The 13,586-nt window shown below is 55.5% G+C and overlaps 1 protein-coding gene across 1 annotated transcript in view; it reads left to right on the top strand.

The window, feature by feature from the left end:
• The window catches only part of CRTC1 (CREB regulated transcription coactivator 1), a 67,373-nt gene that overhangs the window by 48,186 nt on the left and 5,601 nt on the right, over positions 1–13,586 (top strand). The window contains exons 9-13 of the mRNA XM_054717253.1: positions 3,947–4,083; positions 6,239–6,550; positions 8,654–8,758; positions 11,974–12,060; positions 12,615–12,795. Coding sequence (XP_054573228.1) covers positions 3,947–4,083; positions 6,239–6,550; positions 8,654–8,758; positions 11,974–12,060; positions 12,615–12,795 — 822 coding nt within the window. The remainder of the gene's footprint in view (positions 1–3,946; positions 4,084–6,238; positions 6,551–8,653; positions 8,759–11,973; positions 12,061–12,614; positions 12,796–13,586) is intronic.

The following is a 13,586-nucleotide window of genomic DNA, read 5'->3' as shown; positions in this document are numbered from 1 at the left end:
CCACTCCCCTTCTCAGTCCCAGCCTCTTCTCCACCCAGAACAGCTGTCAGCTCATAGCCCTCCTCTGCTTAGGTCCTTGCATAGCCCCTCACCTCCCACACCTCTCCTCTCCAGATAATGAGCTCACCTTGAGGCCTCTGTACATGCTGTTCCTCCCCCATGGTCCTCCTCTTCCTCTAGGCGGCAGGGGCCCCTCACCTGCCCCATCTCTGCTCACACCCCCTTCCCATAGTGAGGCCTCCTGGCCTCTGCTCACACCCTCTATCTGGCTTCTTACACAGCTTTGCTTTTTTGCTTTTCTGTACTCACCCTGAGTTACTACTTTGTTCTCGCCTGTCCCCTGGGCTAAGCCTCACTCCCTGCAACCCCACTGTGACCCCTGCACTGAGTTGACTGTGGGATGTGTGGGTTTGCATTCAGAGAGGAGACAGGGTGCTCCCAGCAGCCCCAGTGAGCAGGAGGGCCCAAGGGGGCCCCTCTGTGAGGGTATCAAAGGTATCAGGGCTTGGTGGTCAGGGAGAGCACTGCATCATGTTCCCTTCTTCCTGCCCAGGGACCACAGAGCAGCCGCATTCACGTGTTCATCACCCTGAGTGTGGTGGGCAGCACCATGCAGCACTTTTTGAGATAATCACATGCTCAGAATCACGTTCACTTGCAAGTGCGCTGACTGCCCGGGGAGAACAGGTTGTCAGAGGGGAGGCCACACCTAGACCAAGGCAGGGCCCCATCAGACACTCTGAAGAGAGATTTCTGGGGGAAATTGGCTGGCCTGGGAGCTGGGTTGATGTGAGGAGTGGAGAGTCAGTCCTACCTCTGGTGCCCACGGGGCCTGCGAATGTGAGGTGTGTTGGAGACAGTACCATGTTCCTAGGTTTTTAGATAAGGGGATGGAAGCCAGACCATGAAGAGAGGAGTGGGACTCTGGCCTGAGGATGTTGAGATTGCCCCTGGGTGCCCACCCAGGCTTAGCTACAGAGCAAAGGGCACCATCCCAGCCATGCACCACCACCACCCCCTCCCCACCCCCCCGAAGGCCCAAAGACAAATGAGTAGATTCAGGGAAGCCCAAGACCCATGGCCCCTAGAAACCAGTATGCAAAGGAAGAGAGTGGAAGGTTGGTTCGGGGACTACTGCCCTCCCCGCCGCCCCACCCCCCACCGCTTTCCCTGGCTGATGCTGACACTGCCGTTTCCTGGCCCCATTTCCCCCCCACTTCTGACTGTGGCCTCCAGAGGACCACCCCCCTCCACCCGAAAGTCCTTGGCAGCCCCCAGCGCCCACCAGGAGCTGTGCACTTCTGACCTGAGCAGAGTCTAAACAAGCACAGGAAAACAAGCACATGTGAAAGCTGCAGACCCTGAATCGGCTGCATATGGGAGGGGGGTCTGGGGGCGGGGATCGGACCCTCGCCACCTGGTTCTAGTATTTGCCAGTGATGTCTGACATGTGTTGGATTGTTTTCAAACCTGCCGCTCCAGCGGCTCGCCTGACAGGGGCTTCACTTTCTGAGTGCGTTTTAAATCAAGCTGAGCCTTAGCTTCTGGCACACATGGAGACTGCCCCCCCCCCGCCCCCGCCCCAGCTCACCCAACAGTCAGGTCATGAGCCCAAGAGAAGGAAGAGGCCTCCCCATCAGAGAGGGAGACAGCGGCCCCTTTCGTCCCCTTCCACATTTGCTGAAGTCAGTTCCCTGGCTGTCCGCTAGGACCTGGGAGGACAATAGGCCTGGGTCCTCCTTCTTGGCACTGCTCTGTGCCTGGCCGCTCCTGCACTCAGGGCTCATGTGTCTTGGGATGGGCCCCTATTACCTGGCTCGTCCTCCCCTGGCAGCTCTCCCTGCCTGCCCAGACTTCCCTTCCAACTGGCCCCACTCCTTTTCCCAAAGGTGACCCAGGTTGCCAAAAAGAATTCAACAGTAAGGCATTCGTCCACCCTCCGGGCCCCCATGTGAGGCCAGGAGCTCACTCTGCAGTTCAGCAGAGGATTCAAAACCACCTTTGTATTCAGGGCAGATGTTTGAGGCTGGCAGCCCAAGTGCCAAATCCAGCCCAGTGGTGTATTTTGTCTATCCCACGACTCGGTGTGTGTGGTGCTTTGAATAGATACTTAAACATCAGGAGAGTGCATGTACAAACCTGGATTTCTGGCTTCTTTTGAATCAGAAGGCCTAGCAGCAGTGGGTCAAGATCCTATGCCCCAAGATGGGCCAGAGAGCTCCAGTTTATCACAGGCCCACCTGCCCCTGTCACCCCACTGCTCCTCTCACTCCTGGCATTTGACTCTGCTGCTTACTGAGCACTGACATCTGCTCTCTCTGGATGTCACATGTTCCTCAGCTTGCTGGACCTATGAAGTGATGGACACTCAGAGGAGATGAGGGAACTGCCCAGGGTACCCATTCCAACTGTGCTCTGAGCAGGTGTCTCCTGGACCCCTGCCCAGGCCTCTGACCCTGGCTCCCTTGATGTCACTGTATCCATAGCAGCCTGATTTCTGGGTCCCAAGGTCTGTGCAGAAATTGGATCCCCAGGTCCTGCCTCAGGAGCAATCTATGGCACCAGGTGCCCCGCATTGCTTGGCCAAGAGGAGCCACCAGGGCATCCAAAGGGAAGTGACCTGGCTCTCCTCACATGGATGACACAGCAAGCAGCTGCCCGTCATCTCTCTCAGTGCACACTGGGTGCACTCTAACTGGCCCGTGAACCTGTCACCTTACCTGCTGGAACAAGGTTGATCTGGTGCCCTTGCCAGGGTGGGCCTGGCTCCCATGAATGAGTTAGGCACCTTCACTGGCCTTGACTCACAATTCATTAAAGCCTCACAGTTAACTGGCAAGGACAGCTGATATCATCTCCATCTCAAGGATATGGAAACAGAGTCTGGGTGGTCAGGCCAGGCCCCCAGGGCTCCTCGTTGCATCAGCGGGCCTGTTGCCTGTCTGGCACAGTGCCCTGGGATAACATAAGCCCCAAATGCTGCCACACTGAATTTGACCTCACTCAAGTCCTTCACAACAGTTGTATCCAGGGATTGGGTTACTGGGGGAGGGGGCCAAGGGGAGAGAAGGATGTGGAGTCTCTGGCAGGAGCTCCATCAAGAATGTGGGTTTTGGAAGAAGATAAAGAGTAACTGAGTTTCTAGCTTAGGCATGCCAGTGGAGCTAATGGTCCAACTTGGAAAATACGCTGAGGAGGGGGAGGTAGAAGTGAGATGGAGAGGTGGAGGGGATGCCAATTATACAAATCTAGGGTTAGGAGGAGATCTGGCCGGAAGAGCAGTTATGAGAAAGGACATGTGAATCGAATGAGGGTGAGGAGGGCATGAAGGTCAAGAGGAAACTGCAGTGTTGGGCAGGACTGACTTGCTTGAAGCTAACCAAAACCCAAGGCTGTTTAGGGAAAAAAGTAGATTGATTGTCTCCCAAAGAGGGAAGTGCCAGTGTAGCTACATCCAGGGCTCAGGTGCTGCCTCTCCCACCTCATTCTCTAGCTGATCCTTCCCCTTCCAGCCATAGAATGCCACACACACACACACACACACACACACACCCTCTATACCTCCAGCCTCTCTTGGAGTTCATCAGAAGTCCAAGGTCAGTCTCTCATTGGATCAGCCTGGTCACATGTCCCATCTAGGGGCCAATCATGTGGCAGTCCAGGGGCAGGAAAGTGCTGCCCAGCAGGACCTTCAGGACACACCCCTCCTGGAGGGATGGCAGGATCAGTATGGAGAGTGTTGGTCATCATGGGATTTTGGAAGGAGAATAGAGACCCCATAGAGCTGGGGTCCCCAGGACCTTGGAGGGGGTATCCTGGGTTTGGCAATCAGGTCATGCCCACTGGCTTATGTCTGAGCAATTGAGCTGTCCCCAGCAGTGACCCTTTGGAGTGTATGAGTGGCCCTTTGGAGGCTAGAGTCATGCCAACCCTTCCTTCCTTCCAGGGATGAACACTCCAGGCTCTTCACCGCAGCACCGTCCGGCCAATGTCAGCCCACTGTCCCTGAGTTCAGAGACACGGCGGCAGCAGCAGGCACAGCAGGTGTCACCCACCCTCTCCCCGCTGTCACCCATCACTCAGGTTCGAGGGCGCAGTGGGGTGGGGGACGGCCCAGTTCTCTCTGGGAGGCCTCCTACTCCTTCCAGGGAGACCTTAGAAACAGCCCAGCATTTTTGGCTTTTTGTCAATTTTTTTAAACACATGGGAAATGCATTAATCAGTGGTCTGGAGACCCCTGTGCCATCATGGGCAGGTCCTACGTTAGCATTTGTTGTGTGAATGGGGCATATTTCAATTATGGTAGTTTCTCTTTTTTAGGATCTAGTTGAAATTTTCCAAAATAAAATTTTAGAGAGATCTCCCTCTCTCCCCCAATTTACTGTAATTTTGATTTTTTGGTAATGGTGTGTGTATAGAAATTAGTCTGTTTCATCTAGGTCATGCAGCAAGCTGGTGTATGATTGTTCATAGTAATAGTACTCTCTCATATCCTTTTATTTCTGTAAAGTTGGTAGTCATGTTCCCACTTCTGTTTCTGATTTTAGTAATTTAATTCTCTTTTTTACTTAGTCAGTTGAGGCTCATAGAATGAGTTAGGAAGCGTTCCCTCCTCTTCTGTTTTTTGTTTGTTTGTTTTGAAGAGTTTGAGCAGCATTGTTGTTAATTCTTTAAATGTTTGGTAAAATTCATAAGCGAAGCCACCTGAGGTCTGAGCTTTTATCTTCACTGGGAGGTTTTTGATTATTGATTCAACCTCCTTACTTGTTATAGGTCTACCCAGATTTTCTATTTCTTCTTGGGTCAATTTTGGTAATTTGTGTGTTTCTAGGAATTTGTCCATTTTGTTAATTTTTTAAAAATATGTTTTCATTTCTTTTTAGAGAGGGAGAGAGAGAAACATCACTGTGAGAAAGAAATATTGGTTGGCTGCCCCCAAAAGCACCCTGATTGGGGATCAAGCCTGTAACCTGGGCATGTGCCCCGACTGGGAACTGAACCAGTGACACCTCGCTCAACCAACTGAGCCACACCAGTCAGGGCTTGACTATTTTTTAAAAATCCCTGACAGATAACATTTTAAAAAATATATATTTTATTGATTTTTTTACAGAGAGGAAGGGAGAAGGAGAGAGAGTTAGAAACATTGATGGGAGAGAAACATCGATCAGCTGCCTCCTGCACACCCCCCACTGGGGATGTGCCCACAACCAAGGTACGTGCCCTTGACTGGAATCGAACCTGGGACCCTTGAGTCCGCAGGCCGACGCTCTATCCACTGAGCCAAACTGGCTAGGGCTGACAGATAACATTTTTGTTATTTGTTTTTTAAATATAACCTTGGTGGCATGATTCACTTATAACGAAATTAAGTCATTCACACATTTCGATGCCTGTTCTGGGCCTGATTCCCCTCTGTGTCTGCTTATACAGTGGTCTTGTTCAGATCAGGATCCAGAAGAGCCATGGTGGTTTTTCTGGCAACTGTGTCATCACTCTCTCCATCTGTGACCCCTGCCCCTTTTCTCCACCCCCAGTCTCTCAGGCTTGCTTTCCCTTTCTGGAAAGTACTTATGAGAGATTAGGCATCTGCTAAGCTCCCGGGCAAGTACTGCCTCCATCACAGGGCAGGATTCCTGCATATCCCAGGGACTCTGCACAGACTCATGACTGTTGAAAACTTCCTCTGCTTATTTTCCTCTTTCCAACTCTGAGAAGGCTTGAGCTGGTTATCACCTAGTGGCTACATCAGTACCTTCATCACTCGCACCCTCTCTAACCTCCCCAAGGGACCCAGGCTGCAGGATAGTGATGAGCAGTCCCTTCCCCTCTCCGAGGGGGCTAGGTGCTGGCCACCCTCTAGGTTACCACAGCGTGATACATGGTGCCTGCCTGCAGTGGGGAAACTTCAGTTCAGAGAGGCCAGGATTTCCTGAGCCTGTGTGAATACAGAAGGTTGTACCTACCTCTTGGTGTGCAATGAGGATAAAAGAAAGACTGGTTGGGTGTAGGGTGCAGCCAGCTGGATTAAATGCCCAGGTCCAGCTGACCCTCCATAGCCCTGGGTGAGGCCCCGTTTAGGCCTGTGCCTCCCAGGTCCAGGGTGCGGATGTCTCTTTGTTCATCTATCACATCGTTGCTGAGCTTGCCAGGCCATGAGGGCCCCTCGGGGAACCAGGTGCTTGTGGCCTGGCCCCCACTGCTGACTCCTGAATCTGATGCCCCTCTCTTCCCACAGGCCGTGGCCATGGATGCCCTATCTCTGGAGCAACAGCTACCCTACGCCTTCTTCACCCAGGCAGGCTCCCAGCAATCAACTCCACCGCAGCCCCAGCCCCCGCCACCCCCGCCACCAGTATCCCAGCAGCAGCCATCCCCGCCACCTCCACAGGTGCCCATCAACCTTCCCCCAGGCAGTCCCCTGATGCCGAGCACGAGCCTGACGCAGGGACCCCAGCTGCCCCCGCTCCTGGTCACAGTACCGTCCTCTCTCCCCCAGTCCCCCCCAGACAACTCAGGCCAGCCACCGATGGGAATCGACATCGCCTCGGTAAGCCCAGGACATGGTCGTCGAGGCCTGGCTTTGGGGCCTGGCTGTGGGGTCATGCAGGAGGAACGTGGGGCTGTGGGAGGCTACATTGGGTGCCCAGTTTTGTCTGCAGCCACTCAAGGTTCCATTTGGAGGCCAACTTGCCAGGGTTTGGGGCTGAAGCAAACACTGCCAGGGGCTCAGTACCCAATGGAGTTTCTCCTGAGGATGTCACCCCATGTACACATGGGGAAACAGAGGCATAAGCACATATCAGTGCCCCAAACCTTACCTAATATGGGCTACCCATGTCTGGCTGCCAAGCCATTCCCCATGGCCCTTGATACCTGCCCTGCCCTTCCCATCCAAAATGGGGCTTCCCTGGAGGTAAGGAGAGCACAGCTCTCAGGGCCAGAGGAACAGGCATCTGCAAGCCAGAGAGTCTGGGTGATCTTGGAGGGGAGGAAGGAATGCAGCACAGTGACTGAGCCGGGGGCTTCAGCTCAGACCCTGGGACCTCCCTGCCTGGACCAGGGCTGCAGCTCAATTATAGGATGGGACCATGGGACCCACTTCCTGGGCTGCGGCAGGGGAGCTGCGGCTCAAACCATGGGACCCTGTGCCCAGCCAGGGGCTGCAGCTCAGACCATTGGATACCCTACCAGGGTTGAGCTAGGTTTTTACCTCTGCAAACCCAAAGCTTCCTGATTGTTCAGACTTTCACCCTGATTACTCTGGTGGGAAGGGGGTGGTCATTGCTACCTTTGGCCACATCCAGAGGAACAGAGACCCATGTTTGGGGCATAGTGAGCCCTCCCCATTCAGCCCTCAGCTAACAGCCATGGGATAAAGCCTTCAGAACATCACGTGTTCTGCAAAGAACAGCCACCCTGCCCCCCGACACCTAAGCTGGTGGTCCGGCAGTGACCTAACAGTAGAGACCCACATTTCCAAGCTGCTCCAACCCCTCAGCAGGCAGGCGCCCCCACACACAGGAAAGTACTCAAGCCTTTCCTTTAGCATTAACACAGCAAGTGTGGGGACAGCTCTGATGTTGGGGCCAACCTGGGCACCCAGTTCCCCAACACCCTGCTGCAGTAGGGCCTGGCTGTGGAGCTGGGTGGACATTGTGGGCACGGGTATTCAAACCAGGTGCACACATAGTGCCTCCCCAGGCTCCCAGGTCAGAGAGTCTATCTCCTGGTACCCCCAGGGCCTGCTGGCTCCCTTGGGGCACAGGCAGTCTCCTCCAGAGTTTCTGCAGACTCTCCCAGGCAAGAACATCTCTATGGACATTTTCCTGGTCTTCACCAAGTGACACACTAGTGCCACCCATACCCTATTAATTGAGCTCCCATGCCCCACCCAGGCTCAACCTCCATCACAAACTGCTCAGAGTAGGTCACTGAGGAAATGGGGGAGACTGAGCACTCATAGGGCCTTGGGCCGGCTGTCCGGGCCTCCATGAACAGCAGGCTCAGAGAGGTCAGGCAGGGTTTAAATACAGATCCTGGCCCAGCCTGTCCCATCTGTGGTGAGAAACCAGGGCCTGGTAAGAAGCCAGGGTCCTCTGCCTTTGAACAAGGGAGGTAGCCAGCCCTCTGAGGTCTCTGGAGAGCCTGACCCCATCAGGCTTGTCCTAAGCCATGCCAGTGATGGTGACTTCTTAATACTGGGAGCCCTGCTGTCAGTACCACCACCTTGAGGTGGGCAGGATGTGCCAGTACAGACTCGGGACTGAGAGAACCAGGGATCCATCCAGAGTCAGGAGCAAAAGGCAATGCCTGCCTGCCCAGTCCTAGGCCATCTCTGCTTTCGTGTGTGTAAGGGTGCATGTGTGTACCGGTATGCACATGTATGTAGTGTGGGTGTTTTGAAGCATGTTGAATCAACGTGGACCCAACCCTTACTCCCCGACAGCCTTTCAGGACAATTCCATGACACTCGGTTCTAGGTTCTCTGTCTCCAGCCCCCCATACCTGGGAGCTGGGTTTGGAGACAGGTACCCCTGAGGCCCCAAGCTCTGGCCCCAGGTCCTCTGCTCACTGAGGGGTGGGGGCTTGTGGGAGGCTCAGCTGGGAGCCGGGCTGGGGCCTCCACATCCTGACCTGTTTGTCGTCACAGGCCCCGGCTCTGCAGCAGTACCGCACTAGTGCCGGCTCCCCAGCCAACCAGTCTCCCACCTCACCCGTCTCCAATCAAGGCTTCTCCCCTGGGAGCTCCCCGCAAGTAAGGGATGCCGCCACTCCATCCCCAGCTCACCTCGCCCCCCTGTGCCCTTGCCCGCCATCTGTGCCTCATGCCTCACATCATCCCATCTCGTCCGCTCCATGGGGCTGGGAGGAGAAGGCGCTGCCCCTCGTTCCCGCTGCTCCTCTGGTCTGTGCAAAGCCCCAGCTGGAGGTGGTGAGCTCCTCAGCCTGTTAAAGATCTCAGTGCTGGCCCTGACCAGGTAGCTCAGCTGGTTAGAGTGTTGTCCCGATACACCAAGGTTGTGGGTTTGGTCCCTGGTCAGGGCACATACAGGATCTCAGTGTCAGCCACACCCCAGCTCCTCGTCCATGGTTGGGGACAGCCCCAAGTGTCGCTCAAACATGGCATCCAATAGCCTGTTCACATGTCCTCATCTGCATCTGACCACCCTGAGGCCTGGTGTCTTGAGGCTTTTGAAAGGAGGGGGGTGCTCCCCTTGCTTTGGAGCCCAGCTGAGGTGACAGCCAGTTGTGGTGGGGGTGCTAACTACTCACCCCCTTCCCTACCCTTTATCCCATAGGAAGGTGTGTCCCCCAGAAAGCTTCTCTGAACAGTACTATAGCCTGTTAGGTCCTTGTCCCCCTTCCACAGATGAGACAGGCTGACCCTAGGCCCTAGGCAACAGGCAGGACTTGACCAATCCTGTCAGATGCAGGTTACCCTCCCACACCTGGCACAATTGGTCCCTGATATCTAACATGCACACACCCTGTCCGGGTTCCTCAGGGTTCCCCTTAGCCTGACTCGGCCGTAGTCTTATTCCATCCAGAATGTTCCATCAGAGAGGAAGGGGTGCTTGAAAAGCTGACATCTGGGCCCAAGACATCTCGCTCGCAGTGAAGCCTCTCCAGGACTCTGTCCCTCAGTCCCCAAAATGTCACTAAGTTGAGAAACGCCTAGGAGCCCCTGGAGTGCCCCAGGCCCCAAGCCTTATTCTCAGCCAAGGGAAGATAGGATTCGCCTTTCTGCATAGAGCAAGGAGCAGAGCTGCCCCTCTAAACAGGCAAGAAAGACATCAGGCTCCCTTGTCCCCAGCTCAGACGTGCACCCTGAACCCAGACCTGTATTGGGAGAGTGGGCATCCCGTTCAGGGAGGACTTGAGGCTTCATCTGCTCTAGGAGGGGCCCTCAGGCGCTGCCTCCACACCCACAGCCACCAGGGACCCTGCTGGGACTGTCAGTGTGCAGCCTCTTGCTCCATAGGCAGGCGGGGAGGGTGGCAGTAAGCTTGGGACAGGCCGGGGCTCGGCCTGATGTGTGCATGCTCTCTGTTCATGCACCGTGGCTCTGAGTTCTTATGGCTCCCAGAAAGTGGTCTCATCATGTGGTACCGTGGGATATAGCAGGCTGGAGAAGCTGAACCTGGCAGGGTGACAGCAGGTGGGACCTGTTCCAGATGGGCAGCCCTCCCTGGGGACAATCCCTCTAATTCAAAGCAGGACAGGAATTTGAGGGTCAAGTAGATTTCTTTCAGGAGAGATTTGTCTCTACCAAAGTGGTCCATCCCAGGCAGAGCCTTTTCCTGTCATGTCAAGCCACCATCTGTGTGTCAGTCCATCTGTCAAGGGATGCAGGCTGCTAACTCAGGTGTGAAGACGAGGCCATCAGGGTGTCTGACCCCAACCAGAGACACTGGCTTAGAGGGGCAATGTGTTGGGTAGAGGGAAGACCTGACTTCCTTCTGTAGGTTGAGTCCTCCAGGACACAATCATCAGCCCCAAGGACCTCTGCCTCCCTGGCCTGGAGCAGATGCACTGAGCCTGAAGCAGTTGAGATGTGTCTTGTGTGCTGCCTCCCTCTTCAGTTCTGAGCGGACCTTCCTGCAAACTCTCATGGCCTCCTCACAAGAGAAACCATGGCCTGAGGTCCCCTGTGCATGCTGGGCCTCTCTGGGGCCAAGGCCACAGGGACAGGAACAGGTGCCTCAGAAGAAACCTGCCACCTCCTTCATGGGCAAACCCAGCCAAAACCTCCTTCAGCCCCTTTTTTAAACCTGAAGCTGGTAATTTTTAACTCTTCCCTGGTGTTTGAATAGAACATTCATCCCCAGGAGCCTCCCTGCCCACCAGGGTAGCCATCTGTCCCTTTCTGCTCTCAGCCCACTGACCACCTGGAGCAGCCAGTGGGTTTGTGGCCAATCCTTGTCTGGAATGGAAGCCTGAGACTCAAGCCTTGGCCATTGTCAAGCATGTGGGGACCTTTCTAGAACAGGGAACTCAGAGGGAAGGTTCTAGGGCCTTTGATCTGTGGAGACATTTGAGAGGATGCATGCCAGACACACACGTCACTTGTGACACCTGGGAATGGCCATGGTGCAGCAACTTCCATGAGCCACCCTGTCCTGCAGAAGAGACACTTTGGGTCCGGGCTGGGAATATATCTGTCCAGGCCTGGTGTTTCAGGTGCAGCCGGGACACACACCAGCCATCCCTTTTCTCCCTCCCACGTCCTGCCAGGCTCCATCCCGCCATCCCTGGCAGTATCTCCAGAATGGGCAGGGGCTCCAAGCTCTTTCTGGTGTCTCCACCACCTCTGAGGTCCTAGCCCCCTGCTTCTCTCCCAGGAGCATCTCCCAGCCCCCTTCCCTGGCCAGCCTTGAACAAGCAGGAATGGGGCTGCATGCCCACCAATGAGCTCTGGGGTCTCGAGGGCAGGCTGCCAGGAGTCAGCAGGTGAGAGGGGGCTTTCTGAGTGCCTGTCCTATGTTTGCTGTGCACCCATCCTGTCCACATGTGTGGACAGGTGCCTGACAAAGCTCACCAATTGCTCGTCTCATTCTGAATATTTAGGGAATCTTGTGCCTTGGCTCCAGTTATATGCTTTCCTCTGGCACTTGTCAGGGTTCCTGATCCTCATAGCCCCCACTCCCTCATCTTCTGTCTGACAGAAAGGAGGTCACCTACATCTGAGTTTAAGGAACGGAGAAGGGGGTGGCGTTCTTGGGAAATGTCAGGGTGTAGAGCCACCTGCCCCCAGCAGGCAGGAGAAAGAAGCCATCATCCTGAGATGGGGGAGTTGCCAGCTCAGTGTAGACGCCCTGGAATAGCTGTCATTCACCTCCTTTGTCTTGTGCATCCTTCACTAGGTCTCAGGGGCCTCCCTGTGGGCTCAACCGGCCTGTAGGAGCCCCCTCCCCTCCCCAACCTAGTCATGGGGATCATGACAACAGCAAGCCTCTCTTCTATCTGCAGCACTCTTCCACCCTGGGCAGCGTGTTTGGGGACTCGTACTATGAGCAGCAGATGGCGGCCAGGCAGGCCAATGCTCTGTCCCACCAGGTGAGCGGGTGCCCGGGCCACAGCGCCCTCAGCAAATGCTTGCCCGGACCCCGCCCGCCCTCGGGAGTGAGCTCTGCTCCTAGCCCCTCCTGTCTACAGGCAGTGGAGCATGTGACTGCCTTTGCCTCTCCTGGCGTATGCACCTGGTATGTCAGTGAACGCCAGCAGGGACGGGCAGTGGCTGTCACAGTGGCATTTGGCGTGGGCCATGCATGTGAGTTTGTGGGAGGTCAAGTTGGCTTTGTGTGGAGGCCAGAATCAGGCATGTGGGCACAGGAGGGGTTGGCCGCTGCCTGGAGCTGGTCACTGAACCATTCATCCATTTATCCATCCATCCATCCTGCAAGCCCTGAGGGTGTGTATGTGGGCAGGCCCATGTGGGTTAGGAGAGGGCGATACCCCATGGCAGAGGAACTTGTGTGAGCAGCCCTCAAGAGGGTGGACCTGAGCACAGCTCTAGGCATCCTGCAGAAGAGGTGGTTCAGAAGTCTCAGGCAGCCCATGCCACAGCAGCAGTGCTCAGTGGCCAGCCTCACACCCTGTGTCCCCTCCAGCTGGAGCAGTTCAACATGTTGGAGACCGCCATCAGCTCCAGCAGTCTGTACAGCCCGGGTTCTACACTCAACTATTCGCAGGCGGCCATGATGGGCCTGACGGGCAGCCATGGGAGCCTGCAAGACACACAGCAGCTTGGTTATCCCAGCCACAGCAGTATCCCCAACATCATTCTCACAGGTGAGGTCCTGTATGAGGTGTCCTGGGCAGGGGTCTCAGTCCTGGTGTCCCTGTCATAGGTCTCAGCCCTGGGGGAGATGGAACTCCCTGCCCTGTAGGGTGAGTCATGACACAACTGAGGTGTCTTTGGTGTGGACCCACAGAGACCAGACCCCTGTTCCTAACCTTGAATCGCTGCTGGGCTGCAAACAGGCAAGGGGGACATACACCTGGACCCCACACCAGGCATACAGCACCTTGTGCTCAGAGCAAGAACTAGAGAGAGCCAGTCACTCTCCCAGCCCTATGCCTGCCGCCCAGGCACCTGAACACTGTTAGCTGAGTGTGTTGGAAACATAGGTGACCATGGCAGGGGGTGAGCCCTGCATGGCAGGAGGGGTGCTTCCTGTACAGTCAACAGGAGTGTAACAGCTTGTACATGCTGCAATGTGTGTCTCAAACGGCCAGAGTATAGTGCCCAGGTGCCTGGGGACATGCACAGTGTGTGTGAGGGAGTCCCGCTCCATGTAGCAGAGCCCAGACCTGTGATGCCCTCTCCACCCGATCACCCCTGCTTCCCTCCACTGAAGGTTCTTGGTTTTATTGAAGAAGGAAGTAGTTTCCTTATGAGCCAGGGCTGTGTGGGATTGAGGTGGACACCCCCTCCCCTGGTGGTCCCCACTCACATCTCCAGGATGGATGGGTCTATGCCCAGAGTCCCCCTCCTCCTCAAGGCTGGGACCCCAAGTATAGACCCAGTACTTCCTCCCTACCCTGAAGGTGCCTCAGGTACCCGAGGAGGACCAGGCCCC

Source organism: Eptesicus fuscus, chromosome 6, assembly GCF_027574615.1.
Source record: "Eptesicus fuscus isolate TK198812 chromosome 6, DD_ASM_mEF_20220401, whole genome shotgun sequence".
NCBI classification, from domain to species: domain Eukaryota; kingdom Metazoa; phylum Chordata; class Mammalia; order Chiroptera; family Vespertilionidae; genus Eptesicus; species Eptesicus fuscus.
Note: the sequence above shows the minus strand (reverse complement) of the source record. Positions and strands in the feature narration are given on the sequence as shown.